We start from the raw sequence: 24,269 nt of genomic DNA, 5'->3' as shown, positions 1-24,269 counted from the left end.
TTTCTCAGTATCCATATTCCAATATCCACTTCTTTTTCAGTTTACTATAGACCTCCTGAAGTCCTTAGCGATGATTTTATTTATTTATTTTATGTGCACAAGGTAAAAAATATTGCAAGGGATTTTTTGAGTACTCAGATCTTTTGCTTAAATAAAAGTAGCAATACTACAGTGTAGAAATACTCACAAGTAAAAGCCCTGCATTCTAACTCTTATTCATATAAGGGTACAAAAGTGTAAGCATCAAAATATTAAAGTAATTATTGAATAATTATTAAGTTATATTACATATTTAATTAATCTGTAATATATCTGTTGATTTATATTATGTATTAATAATCTTTATCAGCAAAATAACTTGTAACCAAATATTTAAAAAAAAAATGTAGTGGAGTCGAAGTAAATAGTAAAAATGTAAATACACAAGTAGATAACAAGTGCTTTAAAATTGTAGTTACCTACCGTGACGGTAACTTGCATATACTAAAAATACTTGTGTTTGTATGTTTGTTTGTTTGATTGATTAATAAATCCTCCTCGGAGTATAAATATGCGCAAACACTGCGCACGGTGAGTCTCGACGAAGCGGAACCGGAAATGCTGCGGCGAGATGTTGAACTGCAAGATGAAATATGTGAGAACCAAACAGTCCATGTAGCTGTTCCAGATTTTATTTTTTAGCTCTTTATGTAAATTTAGGTCAGATATCTTCTACTTGTTCTGTTGGCCTGTTAAGGTAAGCTAATCGGTCCCTCTGAGTCAGGGCACGGCTGTAGAGTTTAGCTAGTTAGCTAGAATATTAGCTTAAAACAACGGTAGCTCCGCATACAACAGAGAATGGGTGGAAGGGGTGCGCTTGATTTGTACACACTGGTAGCCTCGAGCCACCTTGACCCAGTCATGTTCCCAATCCTGTTGAGGACAAGTTGAAAACCCCGCTTACTCGGGACTACACGTTATTTAGATTAAACCTCCCCTGGCCACTACTGAAATTTGACTTATCATTGAATAGTAGCTACCAAGCGGGGTAACATAACGTTAATATGCGCAGCAGATGTGCTTCTGTAACCACTTTTAATACAATTAATAATATATGTACAGAAAATACACATTTTATAAAAGTCTGTCAAGTAATCCTGATCTCACTCAGAAACAGGTTCATTGCCAAGTAGGTTTTTACATACGCGAGCTAAGATAAGATGATATACCGAGGGAGACTCTTGTACAGCAAGCAGCACAAATTGGAAACGAATGCAAATATATTGAGTGCAGATAAACCAAATATTAAAAGTAAAGATTATCAAGAAAGTGCAAAAACCAAAAGTACATAAATTCAACAATGTAAACAGATCAACATAGGTGTCATAAAGGTTAACAAAAAAGTGCAAGTTAAAAATACACACATGCCAAAAAGTTAACGATAAGGATCATACACAGGATGAATTTGCCTTGGTGCAGAAAAATAAACAAGCACTGCACGCTATAATTCTTATATGTTAAACAGAATTTTACAGTAAAAATTATGTATAATATATATTGTCACTGTCATTTTCTCAGACCAGACCATGCTCCTATAGAGCCCCAAAAGACATTACTGTTATTTTTACGGTCAGATGTTTTCGAGGCTCAGTAGTCCTCCACCAGATGGGTAAACTGATTTTATGTGTCATATGATATGTATTCATCCTTGACTCAGTGTTTTCTTCCAGGACTCTTGCTTGATTAAATTTTGCTGACAAAGAGCGGTAATCCAACTTTAATTTTTACTGTAGGCCACTGTGTGTAAAGATAACACTGTTTTTTAAATCTTTGCCACTGCTCACCAGGGGAGGATGAGTGTGGAGGCAGTGGACCGGGTGGCTGCTGTGACCAGCAGTCGGCCCAGCACGCCTCTTCAGACGTCCTGGTTTGAGTTCCTCCTGGATGGCAGCCTGCTGGAGAAACACCTGCAGAAGTCAAACCCAGGTCTGCACAGAGTTATTAACAGTTATTATACTCTGCCCTGTGGTAGATTTTGTAGTGGTTTCTTAATGTAATAATTAATAACCAGAGTGAAGAATATTTCAAATATAGCTCAGTTGATATTGATCCTCCTCCTTGAGTACACATCTGGACTGTATCAACTGTGATACAGTTTATTCCCCTTTGTCTCAGTGAGTTAAACATGTGCTAAAACAGCATGTGCTCATGACACTGTCATTTAGTCATTTAGATGCAAATATCTATATGTCATGCTTTGTGTTGGGTTATTTAAGGAAATACTTTAGTCCCATCGCCATTTCTTATAGGTTAAGTGCATTTATTAAATAAAATGTAAATTATTCACTCTGCTTTAACAACACGTTCACATAGTTAACAGCTCATTTTGTATATTGCATAATGAGCATCCTTGAATGGAAAATACACTCAAAAACATTGTTCAAAAACAAATTTGGCAGTCAATTTTGTTATTCTATGGTGAATTTTTCTCACTCCTATGGGTATCAGGCCAAACATGAACATCAAGTAACCAGACTGTGATATTTGTGGTGCACCTAGAATTCAATCAGCATTTTGAGTGGACACCTGAATAGACTGTGTGCTTATTAATATGTATATATATGTCTATATATTTCTACAGACCCGACACCAGTGCAGCTGATCGTCCAGTTCCTGGAGCAGGCGTCCAAACCCTCAGTGAACGAGCAGAATCAAGTGCAGCCTCCAGCAGACAACCGCAGAAATCGCACGCTAAAGCTGTTGGCGCTGAAAGTAGCTGCTCACATGAAGTGGGATCTGGATGCTCTTGAGAAAGGGTACGAGTGTGTGTAAGCGCCTTTTTAAACTTATATTGTGGAGGAAGTCAGTCATGCTTTTTTAAGTCTTTTCCACTTTGCTTTTAAGTCAATTTAGAGGGTATAAAAGGGGTTTCAGGGTTGCAGAACCTTGTCATTTTGTAGAGAACAATGCAATTCTTTACCTCCAGTTAATGTGTGAAATTTGAGGTTGCAGGTTTTCAGCCAACACTGTTACCTTTTAAATTATGTAATATCCCAACATTCCAGAAGGGTTAAGGCCTAATTGCTTTAACGAGCAGACTGAATTATATGTTTAAAATGTCTCTGCATGTCTTATAAGATGTATCGAATAATTCAAATAAACACAAGAAGTTTGTGCTCTAGAAAAGGATCAGCACTCAGTGAATCACCTCCTAAGCCCTATGATAAGCTATTATGGCAAGGCCTAACTATACAAACCAGTGAGCAGTGATAACTAACATGTCTTTGGGGTCATCGGGTGGGAACCTCCTTTCACTGGTGTTTTGTCTAGTTGGTTCCACGACACCTCCAGGAGGCTAGACAGTGATCTCTGGTGTCCCAGAGACACTCCCCTAATGCCAGGTCTCACTGCTCCCCGCACCAACCCAATAACCTCCTTTACCTTACTTACACATGGCTTTCTCAGCCCAAGCAGCACTGCCACCTTCAACCAAACCCAGGCTCCGTACATGCGAGCTCCAGGTAGAAGCAGTGCTGATACTACCTTTCCTAGCACATTCACCATACTCTATTTCACACGCTACATAGCATAACTCCAATATAAGCTAAAGTTAAAGGAGATAAATAAACTTACAGGATCAGCAAACACACTCACCTTGCAGCATGGTCTCAAACAAAAGGGATTCAAATAGGCCACTCCCACACTTAAATAACCTTCTTCTTCCTGGATTTCCTCCTTACTTAATAAGGAGGCTGTAATAATTGTTCTATCAAATGATACAGATATAAGCATCATGTAATGAGCTCTCCTTCTTCCCTGCCAGTTTAACCATTCCAGTATTAAATATGTTACTGAACGAGCTCTTGTGTGTGAGCAAAGTGCCACCAGGGGTGAAACATGTGGACCTGGACCTGTCCACTCTGCCTCCTACAACAGCCATGGCTGTCATCATATACAACCGTTGGTAAGTAAGATCACCAGGAAAAAACACAAAACTCACTGAGACCAGACACACCAGCTTAAGTAGTAAGACACCCTGGCTAACCAGCAGTGACCATCAATTCAAATGATTGCATTGGTCACAAAGAATTAGATGTACATGAAAAGAAGGAACTGCGTATAAAGAAAGAATAACAAAGGATTATAATTGTCTTTTGTGTTAATTTGTTTTTATGTCTGTCAAAGGGCCATCAGAACCATCGTGCTGAGCAGCTTTCCAGAGAAACAGACCAAACCGGGACCTCACCAGATGAACATGTAAATTTTGCTCCTTCCCTTCCTGTTAACACCGTCTGATTTGGATCAAGTTGTTATTTGAACAAAATTAACTTCGCAAAAAAAGAGATTCAAATAGTTTTTCAGTGCTCAGTTTGAGTGGCATCAAAACAATAGTGAGTCTTGTCTTGCCTTCTAGGTTAAGTATTGTGCAGCAGGAGAAAGAGATGACTGAAAACATCCTCTCTGTGGTGAGTTAACATATTTTTTGATGTATTACATGGAAATCCTCAAAAGCTGTCATGCCATTTACTTTCTAAAACTATTGCTGATTGTATAAACATTTTATTCACATGTCGATGTGCCGGATAGTTATAATTTTGTAAAGGTTTGGGTGAAAAACATGTCATTATGTCACCTTTTCAAGTAAGCATTAAGACATTATTTAGTAGCTTAAATGAAATGTTCTTTATCACGCTCTCAGCTGAAAGAGCAGGCGACCGACTCCATCAGTGTCCTGGAAGGAGCTCTGCAGCTGAAGAAAGACTTCTACGTTCACACCCTGAGGACTCTGGATCTGCTGGCTGCTGATGCAGCTGCCAATGGAGAGACAGAGTCCTCAACTGCAGGACTTCGCATCAGCGCTGATGAGCTGCACTGTCAGGTCAATGGACAACACAATCTTAAATAACTCTGAAGTACAATTCATCCAGACTACATACAGAAAGACAAATTTTATTCTCATGTGTTGAAACCAAAAGTGGTCTAATTTGTATTTCAGGTGCATTATGATTTGGGAGGTATTTTCTTCCAGCAAGGCTGCACAGACCAAACAGCCTATGAGAAAGCTCGGGATCACTTCAGACGGACAAAGGAACTGTTAACAAAGGTAGACTTACTTGTTTATCACTTAACCATGTCCCCAGTTGTTTCTGTTAGTCCTGTAATGACTACAGTTTGCCACCTGCATATTTTGTGGATCTTAGGCATACCGGTGACATTCTTATATCAAATTTTTTATCATATTTTATTTTTCAGCTGGATTCAACTGTCCATGTTCACCTAGATGAGAAACGTCTGGCTGGCTACTGGAACGCCTGCAAAGCTTTGACTGGAGACAGTGACCCGTCAGACACCCAGAACACACCCTACAATCAGATCAACAGCCTGATCAGGGCGCAAAATTACCAGGTCAGAGCACATGGTGCAGTGACTTTTAAGTGACATTTCACCCCAAAATATTTAAAAAAAAACAAACACATTTTTCCTCTAACCTGTAATAAGAGGAAACATTTTTTGAGGTGAACTGTCCCTTTAAAGCTTAAGATTTGTTATACGTAAATACACTTGGGACTACAAGGTAATTTGGCATGTAGTAAGGTTTCAGCTGTAATCTGAGGGTAAATGAGAGATACCAGAAAGATGTATGACTGAACGGTGGCAATCAGCACTGTTACACATGTGTTGTACTTTATATCGTGTATTCCTCTCTGTGACAGGCTGTCATCGAAGCCTTCATCAAAGACAACGTGTCCCGCAGTTTGCCAAACAATTTCAGACGGTCTGTTCTCAGGGAGTTCCTGTATAAAGTCCAACAAGGGTGAGATCAAAATTCAATCCATAATCAAAATCATTTCAACACACAACAGTTTGCAGTGTGACAAAGCCTATAGATATATGCTATGCACTGAAACAAGGCCCTGCTTACATTGTATTCACAGGCTGCTTTAGTACTTGTTTGTCCTCTGGTACTGGTGATTATAGAACATTCTGACATTGTTGTTTCACATCTATTCTATTAATCCAATGAACAACCATTTCTAACACTCTGCAGCGAATCGAGCCTGGATGAGGTTTGCTACAAGCTGTGTGTTTGCAACGCCGTCCGTGATGCTTTAGAAGGAGAAGTCCTCAGTGTGCGGTTCCAGCAGCTTCTCCTCAAGCCCAGTAAAAGGATGGTGGACTTCATTTTAGAGGTACTCACCTTCCTATGTTCCAAATAAGTGTGTCATTTGAGATTGTTGCAGGAGTAAGTAATGCTTGATTTATGCTTGTTGCATTCGTGAGGGACACAAGGGTCTGCATAGCCAAAATGACATCACACCATCAGACATGCCCCTTCACAGGGTCCTGTTTGGCGTGTTTTCACCTGTCAGCACTACGTGGATAGAGATAGGTGGAGGAAAAGGAGAACCATGCTGTAGATTTGAGTTTTCAATACACTGCCTCTTTTCAGTGTGGGGGAATATCGCTTTGCCACAAGGAGAAACCTGCACTGAGTATTAAAGATCCAAATGTTTTCTCATCGTGATTCTGCATCAGCCTATGTTAGTGTGGAAAGCATAATCGAGGCTTGACGCTTGGGATGTAGAGCTTCATCTGATAAGTGTACAAACTCCTGCACATACAAAGGATAACTCAGATTTAAGTCTGACTTGTTGTAACCGATGTATCCATCTTTCCTTTACTCTTTGATATGAACTATTAAATAAAGCTCAAATTACCTTAAATAATGTAAACGTACTATACAATCCATTTTCTCAGTATAACCATATCTTTGTCCTGCAGGTGTGCACACTTTCACTGGACAAGGACCGTCCGTCTGAGACATCGAGAAGAAATATGGCCACTTTCATGAAGTGAGTGAGAGCAAAGTCAGGGTCACCTAATTACACACTAGCTAAAGTGACAAAAAGCGTTTATTTAGTCTAAAGAAATGGAGGAACCTACAGCTGATAGTGATCATTGCAGATCACTGTGCAGTATCTTCACAGTCCGCACCAGCTCTTCATTAAACAGCACTGATTTGACATAAAACTGTTACCTGTATTGCAGGACTCTGTGTGAAACCTTGGAGGAGCTGTCTTTGCTGTTTGTGGTGTCATCTCATAAACTCTTCATGGAGCTGTTAAAGGAGGAGGAGAGGAAGGTCCTGGTGGAGCAGCTGAGGAAGAGATCGTCCACAATCAACCTCAGCGCTAAGCCTCTGCCTTCTTTCTATGACATTCCAGGTACAGCACTGAGAGTTTCCTGCACATACTGTTCAGTGACATCCAGTTTTTCTGTTTGTTGTCTGTTAACCTGCTGGATATCAGCAGGAAAGCTGTCAGTGGTATGTTTCAGTCTGTGAAAGCTTGTGACTTGATACATTTTGTGTCAGCTTCAGCAAGTGTCAACATCGGGCAGCTGGAGCAGCAGCTCATCCTTTCACTGGAGCCACGCAGGATCAGACAGATACTCATCGAACTCCACGGCATGGCCGAACGACCCTTCTGGAGGGTCAACAGTAAGGTCAGGGATCAACAAGCTGATCTTGAAAGAGAAATAAAACATAAGTGCCAATATCAATGACATTTTTATCAGTCGACCACTCAATGAAACATTGCTACCCTCACTAGTCAGCACCAGAAATACAAGTTGGTTTTACTTCATATTTTATTAATGTAAACATTTGTTACAATGTCATATCTTCCTAGTTCTCTCTTTCTCAAACTGGTGGCATATAAGCTCTCTCTAGTGGTAAACCACTGTTTAAACGTTAGGGAAATTTGTAGTTAGCAACATCTGTAGATATCCATAATAACACTCCTGTTAAGATTAACTTACAATATGAATATATTTTAGCTGATTCACACATTGCCAGAATTTAAGATGAATCTGACTTATTGTGGAAAATGTAATTTTCATTGTCCGATATAATGCAGTCAAAAAATCACTTTTTTGTTTGTGCACACAGTGGGAAGTTCCTCCAGACTACATTAATGTGATCCTCAGCATTAAAGACAACCTGACAAAGGACCTGGTTTACATCCTCATGGCCAAAGGACTCCACTGCATATCAATAAAGGTGTGTTTGCATGATCAGGGCTCAGAACTTTAACTTACTTGAAAAAAAGAAACGCTTTTTCTGGCTCCTAGTTCTGCATCAAAATGGCAAAAAGTTTATCTGTAAAAATGTCTGATCTCTCTGTCGTGAGGCACTGTGGAAGGACTACTGTATTCCACAGGATCCAAAACATGAAACAAGCCACAAATATTTAAACCTCTATTGGTATAAGGGCATCAACAAGTGTAACATCAGCTTTTTTAATTATGAGTTCAATGTAATGAGTGTCAGTTTAATACTGGGATCATATTTCCCTGTCGTCTCAGGACTTTGCCCACGCAAGGCAGCTTTTCTCAGCTTGCCTTGAACTTGTCACCGAGTTCTCCCCGAAGCTGAGGCAGGTGATGCTGAACGAGATGCTGCTGCTGGAGGTCCGCGCACACGAGACCATGGCAGCCGAGGGCAGCAAAGAGCGACCACCCCCTGACCTGGTCAGCAGGGTCAGAGGATACCTGGAAATGAGGATTCACGGTGAGTGGATAGAGACACTGTGGAGTTGTAACGTGGTCTTTACCTTCTTGTAATTTGTTTTTAATTTTCTGATCTTGGGCTCTGTTGTGAATCCCCTCCCTCTGGTGCTGCACTTTTTAAATTATTTGGCAAATTATATATTTAAGAGACACCTGGATGCACTCTAGCATTTAGATTGTACCCTATCTGTGTGAGTAGCATCACAGCTTGCTCACTGTAGAATATTAGAGCACTGGAATAAGGGATCATTTATAATGTTAAGACATTTTAGAAAACCAACCTAAAATATTGTAAACAACATGAGCATATACTTTTCAGATGCACAAAATTACAGGATGTTCTTGTCTTTGTTTCCAGATCTGCCTCTGCGTCAGGTGGTAGGAGAGGAGTGTGTCGCCTTCATGTTGAACTGGAGGGAGAACGATTATCTAACTCTGCAGGTGCCGCCATCTCTCGTCATGAACAACCCATACATCAAGGTAAAAAGTCTGTTGTCTGAAGTTCTGATTTGCACCTTGTATGTGACCTTACACGTGTCAGGTAGACAGAAACAAGGCTCCAAATGAATAGTAATGTTACTTCATATGTACTTTTTGTAAATAGGCATCTGTTTACATCCACAATGATTTTATGAGATGACAACATATCAGTTGTGCATACAGCTCCTTGCACTGCTCTAAAGTGGCAAAAAAATAAAATATTGCATATTTTAGTCATGAGATTTGTATTTTGAGAGTCAAACTCAAATGTCATTTAATGCCACTAGAGGAATATTCTTGTTTTGTAAGTATTGTGCATCATTTTATACACATGCTCCCACAATACTTTTGGACACATTTGGAAACAGTTGTTGCTCAATTAGAGTTCAGAACAAACTCTATGACGATGGACCCTTTCTCTTGATAAATTCGTGCCTCCTGTTTCCTTCTGATAGCTCGGTCAGCTCCTGGCTTCAACATGCAAGGAGCTCCCAGGTCCTAAAGAGTGTCGACGCACAGCCAAGGAGCTTTGGGACGTGGTGGTGCAGATCTGCAGTGTGTCCATCCAGCACAAGCGGAACAACGACGGCAGAGTGGGCCTCATTAAACAGAGAGACTCCTCCATGGGCATCATGTACCGGTATGCTGCAACCATCCCTACTACCAGTGACAATAAGAGAATAATGCAGACCAGTAACATTGCAACACATTTATATTGTAATGTATGATAAAGAGTCATGCTCATTCTGGTATACTTTCATTTTCTAACCCATTTAGGAGCAAATTCATCACTTTCATAAAGAAGCTTAGAGTAAGTATTCCATACATCAAACTTAGACTGTGGATATATTACAAGTGCTGTTGATGCAAAGGTAACAAGTGTCCTCTTATTTCTCACAGGAGCCGCTGGTGCTGACAACCCTCATCTCACTGTTTGTGAGGCTCCACAGCATAGTGCGGGTATGTCTCCAAATTCTGAGCTGTTAGATTATTAAATAAACACTGATAGCATACTATAGAGACTCATGTAGGCTGTGTGGGCGGAGGATTGTCTAACAGCAAAACAAGGGGAAATGAACAGCTGGCTCGACGGGAAAAAATGCTTCAATGGTGCAGTGAGTGTACCAATACCATGGCATGATCATAGGTTGTGCTGCAGTTTCTGCTCTCTTCCCTGCTTATCACAATCAGTTCATCATATTTCGCTCATGGATAAAACAACTGTTTTCTGTCTTTAGGATGATATTGTAAATGAAGTGACAGCAGAACACCTCTCCATCTGGCCATCCACTCTTCCAAAGTAAGAGCTTTTTTTCTTAATAAAATGCTTAAAGGAATACTTCTCATATTACCATTTTATATATCAATTACTCACCCCTTGTTACAATGAATTTGTGAAGAAAACTTTGTTCTTCCCACATGCCTCCACGATGAATGGATAATCCAAAAATGGAGAAAATTCATAAAGAATTGAAGTCATAGGGGTCTGCGTTTAAACAACAGCAAAACTAGATCAAAACATCCGTTAACAAACTGTCACACAACTTGTGCAGTATAATCCAAGTCTCATTTATCCAGTCATATAGTCACTACTTCCAAAACAGAACTTTCCAACAGGGAACTGCATGGAAAGCAAAACTTATCGATGCTCTCTTTAAAGCCAGACTCCATTGACAAAAACAGTAATTTTACCTCGCTGAACAAGGAAGCTGCTGGTCTATCACTGCCTCTATTGGTAGTTTGTTTGTATTATTGTGTGACCTTGGTGAATCCAATTTAAACTTTTAACATCAAAGTCACAAAATAACAGAAAGTACCCCTATGACTTTGATTCATCAATAAAAATAAATTGCAAGAAAAACAGTTTTCTTCATAAATTCAACAAAATACGGGGTGGGTTATCAATTCACACCTGGTCATTTGGGGGGTGAAGTGTTCCTTTTAAGATGTCTCAAACCAAGCCAGTAAATGTTGATATGATGTTTGTGTGTGTCGACCAGCATACAGGCAGTAGACGTGGAAGCTGTGGCTGTGACCGTCAAAGAGCTGGTGTCCTATGCCCTCACCCTGAATCCTAATAACCAGTCGTGGCTCATCACACAGGCAGATATCTACTTTGGTAAGACACCAGAATCTTTTGTTTTTCTTTAGTTTAAATGCTTACTGAAGGATTTAGGCAAACTACAGTCAAATTGCAGTTGCAGAAATTCTGTTTTGTATTAAACTGTTTAGAGGTCCAGATGTGTAGTGCTCATGACATCAGCAGTGTCTTGACTGTAAACAGTGTTACCGAGATGTCTTAGTTTGACTGAAACCCTCTGTACGTCTCCCTCTGTTTTGCAGTGACCAATCAATACTCTGCTGCACTCAACCTGTACCTCCAGGCCGGAGCTGTGTGCTCGGACTTCTTCACCAAAGCTGTTCCCCCTGATGTTTACACTGACCAGGTGGATCACACAGGAAACATTACACACTTCACAATGAACACCTCTTCAGCAGTTGCTGGCAACAAGAAATATAAAAAAAAAAATATATATATATATATATTTTTTTAAATCTAATCCNGCAACAAGAAATATAAAAAAATAAATATATATATATATATATATTTTAAATCTAATCCAAAGCAACTTAAAATTTGTTTTGTAATTACAACATACAACATATCCTTTGAGTGAATCACAATAATGTTTAAAAAGAGAGAATCTCAATGTACATTAGTCAGTGTGAATTGCAGTTTCAAAGTACATTGACTTGCTGCTTTGATAGTCCCATATCCCGAGTCGGGATTTCGTTCGTCAGACTTGTGCGTTTTATAAGCTTTAAGTGGGAATGTAAAAGACAGCATGGATGCTACAAAGGTGTGTTGTATTTTTTGTCCCAGACGTGTATCTGCACCAGTACATTCCCTAAAACCACTAAAAATTGCTTTACCTGACATGTTTTCAGGGTTAATGCTAATGAATAGCTTTTGTTACTAATCTAGGTCACTCCATGTGGACAGCAATTACAACCTAATACCATATTAAAAAAATTGCATGTGAGCAAAAAAATTAATACAAAGTTTCTTATAATCAACTGAAAATGTACTTCTGTCAGCCATGTTTCTGTGTATATGACCTCATAGATTATTCTGAAACCACATGAATGTGCTGTTAGTCCACTGTTGTACTCCAAAGATATTACAATGAATTAATTGTCTAATAAACACACTGCTGTTTGCAGGTCCTGAAGCGGATGATCAAGTGCTGTTCAATGATGAACTGCCACACACAGGTCAGAGGTCAATCAGGTTGCTTTTTTAAAAGTTAACTTGTTAGCTTGACTTGTTTCAGTTTATTCAAGAAGGGATGGTGCAAATTAATCAATACACATGGTATAAAAATGCAAGGATTAGCCAAGAGAGTATTTTTCATCTGTAGTCCCGTGGCCAAGATGTTACAGAAGGCTAACTAAAACACAACAAAGCACAAAGAAAAGCACAGTTGTCACCAATAACACTAATGAGGACTCTGTTGTCTTCAAGTGTCCAGTGAGAGTGACAGTGAGCCAGCATGCATGACCAGGAACGTGAAACCAATGCAGCTAAATGGATTTTAGCCATCATTAGTTTAATTTTTTTATACCTGTGCCTTTCTTGCTCTGACATGTCACAATGTCTTTTATGAAAAAGGTTTATTTCAGCTGTTAGAAATATGCATTGGTGTTTGTAAAAATGTCAATGTTAAATAGTTTTAAGGTGCTTGTTATAGTATAAGCTGTAAATACAGTGATTTTTAACAGAATCAGCAAACTTCACATTGTCTAAGAACGTGATTGTTCCGTGTTAAATCTAGTTTGTCTCTCATCAGGTCGCTGTTCTCTGTCAGTTTCTCAGAGAAGTGGACTACATGACCGCATTTAAAGCTCTTCAAGAACAAAACAGGTACAGCATGAAATGATATGCCCAACAGTTATGACCATCAGCACTATACTCTGAACATCTCTCGCATCTTTTTGTCTCCACAGTCATGATGCCATGGACTCTTTCTACGACTACATCTGGGACGTCACTATTCTAGAATACCTCACACGTATCCTCTCTTAATGATTGTACTGATTCACGAGGGAAAATAAGGACCTTCCTTTAGGACCAAGATAGTTTGGATTTTTGCAGTGGGGTTGTATGAGGTAGTTATTTGTAGTTAGCTTATTACCTACAGTAGATGGCGGTTAGCAAGCCCCCAGTTTGGAGAAGCAGGCTGGAACACAGACATGGAATCTAAGCAATGTACTGCTGCGGATGGAGACAGCAGCAAACATATTTTAACCACCTAAAAAAAAAATTGGAATATTTTCAGCATTCATTTTATTTACAGCAATTTCCAACAAGTGAACAAAGCCGTTATCTATGCTCCCGTCAAAACCACTGGATTCCATTGACAAAATCCGTAATTGTACCTTGCAGAACACAGAGTTGCTGGTCTATTGCTGCCACAGTTGGTTAGTTTTGTATTGTGTGACTTTTTTTTTTTTTAAAAAAAAGGGTAAGTTCAAATTCACCAAAGCTACAATTAACTAACTGATCAAGGCAGCTGTAGACCTGAGATCTGAGACCTGTTTTTGTTAAATGCACTCTGGTAGCTTTGAAGAGAGCATAGATAAGTTTAAGTTCATTTCCCAGTCAGAAAAGACTGTCTGACAACACAGTAAAGAGGGGAAAATATTCTCTAGTAAGGAGGTAAAATATTCTCTAGTGTACACTTAAACGGATTGATTTTTTTTTTTTTTTCTTAGTTGGCTAAAATACATTTTACTGCTGCCCCCTCCACAGCAGTGCATTGCTTGGAATATGATGTAACTCTGTCTGCTTCTCTAAACTGGGGGTATGCTGACTTACACTTACTGTAGGTAATAATACACTGACTATAGATAAGTACCTCATACAACCCCACTTAAAAAAATCTGAACTACCCTTTGTCATTTTGTTCTTCCTTGACTGTGCGTTTATAGATATTCACCACAAACGCGGCGAGACAGAGAAGAGACAAATAGCGGTAAGCAGTTTAAACCCCTCAGTTAACATCAGGTCGATTTGTCAAGTTGTTTTTGCACCAACATATTCATAAAGCTAAAAACTGCCATTCCATTTAGGAGGTAAAAAATCTGTCATGTTTAATATGAACCAACAATAGCTTCAGTCTTTTTGTTAATGAACCAACTGCATTTCAAACTCTTGGGTTTCTCTAAAAAACAAAAAAAAAATATCAAATTTGGTTGTAGTACTCATGTACTGGGCTAAACATGGTTAAGTGGTTTTATGTCAGTTTTGTATATGAACCTCATGTATATGAACAGCAGATAACCATATGATCTGCTGGATTCCAAATTGCATACTTTCTTTTTACTTCAGAATCCATGCTATAGACTGCGACAGTTATACGAGCAAGAGGGTCAAAGTTCCAAGGCACAATTTTGTGACAAAGTATGGTCCCAAGTGTATACATACACGAAAGTTTAAGTATGTGATCCGGAACGCAGCTTGAGTTTTTCAGATGATATTGAAAGAAGTTTTAAAGGCATCATAGACATCTAAAAACTTTTAAAGACCTTTTCAACAAAATCAAGCAAAAGGTTAACCTGCAAAGTCTTTGCTGTCTGAGGCTGAAATAATTTCCTAACTTTCGGCTTCTCTTCAGATAAAAGCGATTGGACAGACGGAGCTGAACACCAGTAACCCAGAGGAAGTGCTGCAGCTGGCTGCACAGAAGAGGAAGAAGAGATTCCTGCAGGCGATGGCCAAACTGTATTTCTAGGAGACATGCGAACCACTGTCAGACTTTTTGGGAGGTGGGAATGTATATTTTATTTTGTGGTAGAAAATAAACTTATGAATAAATACAGTTGCTCATTTGTACACGTAATCATTTGAATGAATTCTTTAAAAAAATAAATCATTGACTATTCATAGCCCTGAGTTAGACAAACAATGGCTTATTACAACAACATGGTAAAGATAACTGAGAAACACTCGAACTGAGGAGTATGGCCTTCATTCAGCCAGTGCTCTAACACATGGCATTCATCAGGTTCATTAAAAAGTGCAGACTCGTACTGTACAAGTGTTTCTAAGTTAGCTAGTTAGAGTTTACAGATTAGCTGTTAGGTGGAGTAGTGGCAGTAAACTCAGCTGGTTCTCAACATCATCCATTTAAAAAACAATTTAACATTTCAACTGGCCCTGAAGCAGTGTTTCAAATATTTCATCTGTTGGCTATGAACATATTTAATATGCTACAAAAGTAAACAATTGCACATCACAGTATCAGAAGATCATTTCTGAGAAATGACACCTGGCACTTTCTTTTACATTTTTTTCTTGTCTGGATTTAAGCACCCAATTGCTAGAAACTAAAATCATGCAAAAGCTTTGGCCACGATCTAAGAGTCTTTAAAATGCAGGCATGACAATGTCCTGGATAATGCTTTCAGTAACAAATTTCACATCAGCACGAGAAATGAGATGAAATTAACTCCCATATAGACTCAGTATTCCAGTTAACAGTATTTTTTTCACCACTGGTTAGGAGCTGTCACCTGTAAACAGTCTTAGTGGCACATTAACCCTGTGTCCTCTTCGCTCACACTCACTTCAGAGTCTTCCTCATGTAGTTCAGTGTGTGCAGGTTTTTTCTGTGCTGTTTGGAGGAGTAGGGAGGTGGCTGCTCGCCTCCTTCAGACTGGCGTACTCCTGGAATAAAGTCAGAGACCAATGATACAGTAGTAGGGCTGCTTATTGGCAGTGCGATACATATCACAATGCAGGGATTATGTTTCATTATAGTGCAATACTGCTTTTTTATATCTAATTTTAGGAGCTTGCAGTGTGCTCTTTATTACTTCCTGTTTCATAGGCCCGTGTTCTTTGTGTTAAAGCTATAGTTGGTAATCCTGTTCAGAAACACTTCTTGTTATACTGGGTGAAATGGTCCTTCTATCCTGAGAGTAGTCAATACATATTGTGTTCAGAAAAAGGAATGAAAAAAATCCAACCTCTGTGGCAGCTGCAGGCCTGTAAAAACTCTGACCAATCCCTGCCATTCAGTGCGAATGGAAAGAACCAATCAGATGCCTTCATGTCTCGTCCTGCCCGAGCCCCTCTGTCCCTCCCTCCCTCCCTCCCTCCTTCCTGCGTGCACTCATCACGTGTCACTGTTGCCGGAAATATTCAGTACACTCCTCAGCAGAAATACCGAGTTAGCAGGAGTTTGCTGAACAATGGCAGAGAAAATGCAGCCAAAAGTACCACTTCCAGCGTTAAGCCTGATTTATGGTCCTGCGGCATACCTATGTCGTTGCCGTGACGCCGTCGTGAACCCTTCGAACTTCTCCGTCACTCCATTTTGTCGCGGTGCAATTCACCGCCAGAGCGGTAGGGGGCTGCGTTCCTTTCCTGAATGGTTATCGTCGTCTCTAGTTGATTCTTTGTTTAGCTTCCGGCTTTTCCGGTCACAGTGAACAATGGCGACTGAGAGAGAGAGAGAATCTTGCTGGAGTTGGAGTTGTTGGATGTCGAAGAAGGTATGTTAATACTGCAACATCTACATCGCAACAGAAGATGTTTAAAGATGGCGGGGATGGCGCAATCTGGAAATACGGAACTGGAAATGCATTGCTACCAAGCAAACCAATCACAGCCCTCTCGGTCTGCGCTGGGTCTGCGTCGCCTCAACGTGTAGTTACATTTTTTGGGAGGTGCACGTCTGGCTACGCCGGGGGCTACGGCGAGCCTCCTGCGTAGCCATGTACCCTACGACGTAGGTACGTTGTTGATTTAACGCAGGACCATAAATCAGGCTTTACTTGTAACGGCTCGCCCCGCTAAACAGGCTGAGAAAAGAAAGTCGGAGGCAGAAAAGGCTGGGACGAAAAAGGCTTTGGATAAAGCGAGAGGACAAACCAGACGTCAACATCGGTGCAGCTTTTGAATGGTGGAGACAACTGAGGGAGCTGAAGGGCCTGAAAAGTGATGCAGAGGTTGCTGTCTTTCTGTTGGACAGATCATTATTTGTTTGCTGCGGGGGGATTTGTTATTTTACTCGGCTCTCCTCTGCCCTGCTGACTCCTACTGCAGGATGTGCGTTCAAGTTCTTGTGGGGCTGTGGCTTTGGACGGAGCACTGACAGGAGGGGGAAGAGGGGGTGGAGCTTAGAGGAGGTGCCACTTTCAAATCTTGCTAGCTCTCCAACATTACCAACTATAGCTTTAACACTTGCAATGTCATTTTGGAGTGACAGAGTCAAATGACCAAAGGTGGATTACAACACTGCTGTCTCACAGTCAGAAAAACATAAAATTAACCATTGCCACAAATCTTTACATGTCAACCAAATACATAAAAACTGATCAATACACTATCCCAAAATGTTGCAATACTCAAATGTATCCATATTTTCTTACACTCCTAAGTAGTCATCACTAAATATTTCATTTGGATTTATTACAGCAGTTAACTATGGCTGGGTAATATGGAGAAAATCAGATAAAGATATTCTTAATCAATATCTCATCTTTTCTGTAATAATTGTGTGACCATATTTTAAGGTTGACTATTGGTGCTCTTCTAACATATTTACAGTGAGATTTTTCATAAATAATAATCAGCAATTTGGATATAATGACTAAATGGATAAAGGTAAATAATAGACCAGCTAGAATAGTCTGGTAAGTTCAGAAAATTACATCACTTTAGTGTAATGCAGCCTTTAAAACCAGGAAAGACAACACTTATAGTATCCAAAATCTATATAGTTTCATATCACGATATCGATTCAATCTCCAGCCCTAATAACAATGTTCATTTAAATCATGCCATAATAATTCCAAACAGTACAGTTAAAGCTTGGGTACAATTAAAAGGAAGATGATTTCAGAAAATGCTACACTTCAAAATCAGCCATATCACCTTACCCTTTCCTAAAAGCCAGTCACACTCAGTTGTTTGTTTGGGAGGGGTGCACTTACACATTTTGATAACTTTTGGCCTACAAGTAGGTGAAAAAAATATACTAACCAGCATGGTCATGTAGTCTGTGTGGGTCTGGACATTGTGTCTGTCTTCCTTCCTTATTCTGGAAAAATCCCTCAGCGTCGCTTTGCCAAACCAGTTTACCGACTCCACAAAGGGCGCCATCCAGTTAACACACAGCTGGATATTGTCTTTTGACAAACCTAAGCACGAAAAACAAAACGTATTTAATCTCGCTGTCAGCCACACTGTGGTTCAGACCAGTTTTTGTTATATATCACAGCTCAGCCAATATGATTATGTAGTTTTATAATTTTCTACAGCTGCATTTGGGCCATCTATGGGTGGAAAACAACACATTGCTGAGATGTGGTAAAGTATTTTAAACACTTCTTACAGTTCAAGAATCAATTTTTTGATTAATACACACAAGCCCTCAGCTCTTTCTGGTCCAGTTATTATCCAGTTATCATGCTCAAAATTCTGTGTTTGACACAACATGTTTCCATTTAAAGCTACGTTTCTGTAAAAGTAATAATCACAAATCTTACCTGAAACTTTTTCGACAGTTTCCTGTCGAATAAAATGGCTCAGGACTGAGGCAGCCAACACTCGATATTCAAAGTCAAGAGAGTTTATGTTGAGGACACAAAGGTCTAAAAGCTACAAGAGTCAAAAACACAGAGGAGAAACATTTAACATTAGTCATAAGCCAAAATTAAACTAAAGAAATAAGTAAAATATAAGCTTTAATTCCTGTCATAGGTTGGGAGATTGCATTATTAACATTAATACTGACACGTTTGTCTACTTTGATATAAGAGTAGCCGTAGATAGATGAGTGACAGTTTTGATGGGTTACCCCTGACAGAGAGGCCTTCCATAAAATGTTAATTTTTTTGTAGCGACTTTGTTAGAAGGTTTTTAACAGAGTTCTGTGTCAGCACTTAAGTTACAAAAATGTGAATCCAGTCCAAACACTTACACGTGTCATCTGTAGGTAAACCTCCTGTGGAAACTGCGGCTCCAGCAGGTCAGAGTTGGTATTCATTGATACCATCTGGAAGTAAAGCTTCAGCCAAGACACAGCCGTTTCAGGACAAAGGTTCCAATGCAAAGCCTGTATAACGTATATAAAGTAGAGTTATGCAATAATTAAAGCCTTCTTGTGAATCATAAATAAAGAATAAGGAGTTAAAACTTGGTCATTCTTCTAACAGTATTACCTTCAAAATAATTAACTCCATTTGAAGGATCTCGTCTTCATAGTAGGTTCCTGCAGTCACATAGGCCATCTGTGAGAGCTTAGGAGGACAGGCTTCCTGCAAGGAAAGGACATAGCACCATAACTCATAAACCAACCAGTCATGTCCATTAGAAATATGTCTGTGTGCACTGCTGCCATCAATGAGCCTGAGCCTTAGCCCAACATATAAAAGGTTTCTCCACTGGCTGCCAGGTGTTATGCACCAAACAGGTGATGTGTGAAATGTGGAATGTCTTGTTGTGGTTGAGTGCAAGTTGAGTTTGGGTTGTCAGTGCGCAGTTTAATTTGAATGACTTGGGAAAATGAAACCAGATGTCTTCAGTGTTGTTCCTTACCTCCATCTTTGCTGCTATAAAAAGACAGGTTATCCCAATGAGCTGCAGCATGCTCTTTTCGATGTTGTTCTGGGTCAACATGAACCGGTCAAAGTAGTCCTGTGCCAGGTAGAACGTCTGCCGATGAAGAGTATAGGCCTCACTCACCTGGTGAAACCAAAGACAAATTGTTGGTAAATCTTTTGTTGATAAGGGATCCACACCGAAGACCCTAAGACTTGGGATGGCCACAATTAAAGGCCACTTTAAAAATGTTTGATCACACAACGCCACAGATGCTGAATTTTTGAGGGAGTGTGCCATTAGCATGCTGACTGCAGGATCATTAGGTTGTGGTATCCACAACATAACCTGGAGTTTGGCCATTTTCTTCTTATGCATTTACAACATTGCCACCATTCAATTCAAATAAACACAAGAAGTTTGTGCTCTAGAAATAAAGGCATTTTAAACTGCTGCAATGTTACACACAAAGTTGTAAATTCATCAACAACATCCAGAAATCTGAAAGACAAATATTTAACTTAAAAGCAAGAATGTGTTTAACCTGAGACCCGTTTACTCCATGACTCTAAGATGCAGTTGAACACACCTCAATTAACCAGTCAAGGAGGACTGATCTCATTCTGGGCTGTATTGTCGGGTGTTTCTGCATGAAGCTCTTGCTGTGTCTGTAATTCTTCTCCCTGCAAACCATCTTCACCCACACATCTTCAGGGGATCCCCATCTGTAACATGCAGACAAACAGAGCTGCAGCTCAAATCATATGGAAATTAAGCAATTATTATAATCAGCAATTATTTTTTGTAATTAATAGTTTGTCATTTTGTAAAAATTACACACATTTCACTGTTCCAGTTTCTTAAATATGAGAATTTAGTTGTTTATCTTGGGCTTACATTACAGTAAACTGAATATCTTTAGGTTTTGGACTGTTGGTCAGACAAAACAAGACATCTGATAACATCACCTTGTGCTCTTGGGATACTGTGCTAGGCATTTTCAACATTTGACAATTTGCAGAGTGGACAGTACGGATAGGAAATGAGAACAGTTTCTAAACTGTCAAATCCATTGACATCTTATGATTCTGAGCTTATCGGCTCCTTTTACTGATGCTGGCATGTTTTTCTGACAGTTGTGTATTGCAAAATAATGACTCATGTATCTATGCTGCTGGAAACTTGCAACAAGAGGGAGTCAGGGTGGAGAAAAAGAAACGGTCCAAAGGCTTTATTTTATGAGACTTTTGTCTGTAAAATAATCATTTTAAGTAAGGGCAACACCAGAAACATGCTATAACATCTTTCTATGGAAAGCCAAGTATTTGACACTCTATGCATGAATGCCACTCCCTCCCAACTGAGCAGCACTAACCACATAGTCATGAACCATGGCTGACTTATAAATGATAATCACCCAAGATGAGGCAGAGGTGATGGCTGAACCAAGGAATCTGTGGACGTGAGAACGGCACCACAGCCGATACCAGCTCCCTTCTCAACGGTCTCCATGACAACACAAGGCTTGGCGACACCTACAAGTACCTGCTGGTTCTGAAATAGAAATGAATGAATAACATGTTATAAACAAAAAGCTATGAACCGCACAGGATATTTTTGTTGTGCCAATTCTGGCTCCAAGACAGAGACATACATTTTTGTTTTGTTTTTTATTTCCCCTTGACCTCATAACTGGTAAAACTGGTCAATGTGATGACCTGAGTTGAGGTTTTTTGAGAGTACATGGGGCTTTCGCTCTTTGTGATATTATCTTTTTTGCTGTTTTGTCCTTTTAATTTCTGATGGTACTTTTTGCTCCTCCTTTGCTTAAAGAAAACAATACACAGGCTTACTTATTCATCTATTCTGTGTCCTTGAAAGCACTCAGTTATGCCTCTGCAAAACCAGTAAAATAGTATAATAATAATATAAAACAAAGACGTACCTTTTCACACTGCAGCTTTGACAGGGGCTGAATCTTTTTTCTGTTGCTTTGCTGAAAAGAGACGTTTTTATGAATTGTATATCAGACTATCAAGGAAATGCGTGACCACTAAATAAGGCTCTAATATATCCTCTTAAATGAGTGGTTTGTTATGGCTCTTACTTTAGTTACTTTGCCTCTCTGCCCTTGAGCATTTTCAGATCTTTTCTGCAGGCGACCACTGCAAAGACATCAAACTCAACTCAATATGGAGATGAAGATTTGACAGCAGACCCACAGCTAATCCATAATAATAATCCATAAAGCATCAAAAAGAGGTCCTTACCTTCGTCTAGGCATGGCTGTCTGTCTGCAAAAACAAAGGAACAATTTAGTCGCAAAAAACAAACCAGGAAGTTAGCTGTCAGATGGAGACGTAAACAACCAGCTGCAGCTACCTTGCACAAAACATACTTCCATTAAAAATCAAGCCTGATGCAAAGACATAAATACACTGTTTCAGGAATCAGTCCTCATCATCATACGCGCCAATATTATTAATGAGCGCGTAAAATGACTACGTCTGCAGCCCCCACCCGCGAAACAAAACGCTGCTGCAACACCCTTTATTTCCCCTCTAGGAACGTTTCTGGCCCAAATCCTGCAGCTGCATGAGACAAAATGAAAAGCACAAAGAGACATGCAGTGAAAGCCCCCCAAAAGCCTACAGCTGCTGCCTTAATGTAGCAACACAAAGGCCGATGGAGGACATTTTGTGCAACTGATAAAATTATTTGAATTCAACACATGAACAAAAAATGCACGCCATCATGGCTTCTTTTATGTTCTCTGTGCTATGAAGTTAGTTTAGTCATGATTCACATGCATAATCATCTAACTTAACACGCGACTCAACCAGGAACAGACTGCAAAGGACTCGACAGCTTTAGTTTAATCTTAAAAGATGCAAATTCTGCTTCCACACCAACAAGTTTCTGAAACAGTCTCTACTGTCAAACAACCCTTTATCGAGCCAACTTGCTGAACACAACCACTTGGACGACAAGCATTAGTCGACCGAGTTTACAAACATATCAGCACAATAGTAAACAAACTGCAGCTTTAATTGGAGCATAAGATCACACACATGCACGTGAATGACTTGGAAATGTACAGGTACAACTATCGAGGTAAAGAGCCGAGCTAAGTGTACAGGAGCACTGATGTTTGCAGCTTACCCTTCTCGGTTCCGAGCCCAAATTAAACTTGTTTGCATTTGGCGCTGGCGCCAAGTAATGAGCCTTTTCAGCACACTGCGCATGTGCATAAATACTGCCAACCCTCAAACGTTTAACCGGAGGTTAAAGGGGTTAACGGTTAGCTGGGGTCATCCCTATGTTCCCAAGGTACTTTGTTCCCCAGCTCTGTATTACCTTAATAATATAACACTCATGACAAACTTAAAACCTATCTTAGTAGTGATTTAAAAGATTCACAAATAACGTTATATGTCTCTTGATATAAACGAACATTGTCAAAGATTGGTTATCTATCTTCGCAGTATTAATATCTAGAGTCAAGAAAACTGTCTTGCCCACGTAACAGATATTGAATATTTGAAATAGGGGAAAACATAAGAGCATAAAATCCCTTGAAAGGTCTTAATGTGTCATAATAACAGGGTGTGTTTTCATATTTGTTTTCTCCTTGCTTAAGTTTCAACCGTATTATCGCTGCGAGTTGTTCTTAAACTAAACTAGCAAGTAAAGAGGGAAACCGTCGTTTATTTTGTAGCCGAATGCTCTTTTCTATTATCGGATGTTTGGTTTAAGTATTATTACGTGTTTATTGTATGAATAATGCCTGAATTTAACATAAATCTTACAATAACGTCGTGTCGTCCTTTTCATTTCGTTCCTGTCAGTTGTAGTTTCCGGCCTCTTCGTGGTAGGCGGGACTATAGGACCGCACAGCCAATAGGAGACCGAGTTAAGTGAGCGCGTGCTCCTGGGGCAGGATGTAAACAAAGCAGGCGGCTATCAGAGCCATAGAGCTGTCAGGTAGAGAGGTCACAACAGAGCTGCTCTCCACTTTTCAACTGGTAAGCTTCTGAACCCCATGTTTCAGGATGGCCTAGTTTCGGTCCCACCAGCAACACTTTATTGGGTCAATTTCGCGACTGATATTGAGTGGAAAAGAAGTTTGGACGTTACCAAAGATTTTTTTTAACAAACAAAGTCAAAGAGATCTCATTTAAATTGATACACAAATTCTACCCTGTAAAACAATATTTATCAAAATTTAAGAATGATATAGATGTTAATTGTTCTTTCTGCCAAAGGCATCCTGAAGCATGCACTCACTTATTTTGGTCATGTGAATTCACTTATAAATTCTGGAGGGACTTCCACAAGTTTATTGCTGATTCTGTCTTTTCTGATTTTCACCTTTACTATAAGAATGTTATTTTTGGTTTTCATAATTTTAATCACAAAGATAGTGATGCATTCTTTTTTTATAAATGTGTTTTTATTTTTAGCAAAGTTTCACATACACAAGTGCAAATTCATCAACAGAAAGCCTGAACTCTTTTTACTTAAAAAAGAATTTGAACAATATATGAGGACAATCTCTTCATCGAAAAACACAAAGGCTTTAAAGACTATCAACATTTGCAAATTGCTAAATTTGGTTACATGAAAT

General features: G+C 39.5%; 2 protein-coding genes across 4 annotated transcripts; one reads left to right on the top strand and one right to left on the bottom strand.

The window, feature by feature from the left end:
• The first annotated feature begins 599 nt into the window (after positions 1–599).
• On the top strand, positions 600–14,924 carry ints8 (integrator complex subunit 8). Of its 2 annotated transcripts, none has more exons than XM_050034459.1 (28): positions 600–736; positions 1,827–1,965; positions 2,621–2,795; positions 3,803–3,943; positions 4,165–4,236; positions 4,394–4,445; positions 4,679–4,858; positions 4,976–5,083; positions 5,233–5,385; positions 5,694–5,794; positions 6,029–6,170; positions 6,763–6,833; positions 7,030–7,205; positions 7,355–7,485; positions 7,931–8,041; positions 8,347–8,551; positions 8,909–9,030; positions 9,486–9,670; positions 9,808–9,841; positions 9,931–9,990; positions 10,269–10,330; positions 11,031–11,149; positions 11,374–11,477; positions 12,256–12,306; positions 12,882–12,955; positions 13,039–13,103; positions 14,023–14,066; positions 14,709–14,924. In XM_050034459.1, the coding sequence occupies exons 2-28, from the start codon at positions 1,833–1,835 to the stop codon at positions 14,823–14,825; spliced, it is 2,988 nt and encodes a 995-aa protein (XP_049890416.1). In that variant the 5' UTR covers positions 600–736; positions 1,827–1,832; the 3' UTR covers positions 14,826–14,924. The 2 variants fall into 2 exon arrangements, with proteins under 2 accessions (XP_049890416.1, XP_049890413.1); XM_050034456.1 differs by having other exon boundaries at positions 2,621–2,807.
• Positions 14,925–15,061: 137 nt separating this feature from the next.
• LOC126383784 (G1/S-specific cyclin-E2-like) lies at positions 15,062–23,515 on the bottom strand. Of its 2 annotated transcripts, none has more exons than XM_050034461.1 (12): positions 23,452–23,515; positions 21,913–21,936; positions 21,750–21,807; positions 21,588–21,638; positions 21,060–21,196; positions 20,232–20,367; positions 19,640–19,786; positions 19,264–19,359; positions 19,023–19,157; positions 18,589–18,700; positions 18,083–18,240; positions 15,062–15,760 (listed from the first exon to the last, which is right to left on the bottom strand). In XM_050034461.1, exons 2-12 carry the CDS (start codon positions 21,924–21,926, stop codon positions 15,683–15,685), a joined length of 1,122 nt encoding a protein of 373 aa, XP_049890418.1. In that variant the 5' UTR covers positions 21,927–21,936; positions 23,452–23,515; the 3' UTR covers positions 15,062–15,682. The 2 variants fall into 2 exon arrangements, with proteins under 2 accessions (XP_049890418.1, XP_049890417.1); XM_050034460.1 differs by lacking the exon at positions 23,452–23,515 and adding an exon at positions 22,805–22,872.
• Positions 23,516–24,269: the final 754 nt, after the last annotated feature.

This window comes from Epinephelus moara, chromosome 22 (assembly GCF_006386435.1).
Source record: "Epinephelus moara isolate mb chromosome 22, YSFRI_EMoa_1.0, whole genome shotgun sequence".
In the NCBI taxonomy this organism is placed as follows: Eukaryota; Metazoa; Chordata; class Actinopteri; order Perciformes; family Serranidae; genus Epinephelus; species Epinephelus moara.
This window is presented reverse-complemented; position numbering and strand designations above follow the sequence as displayed.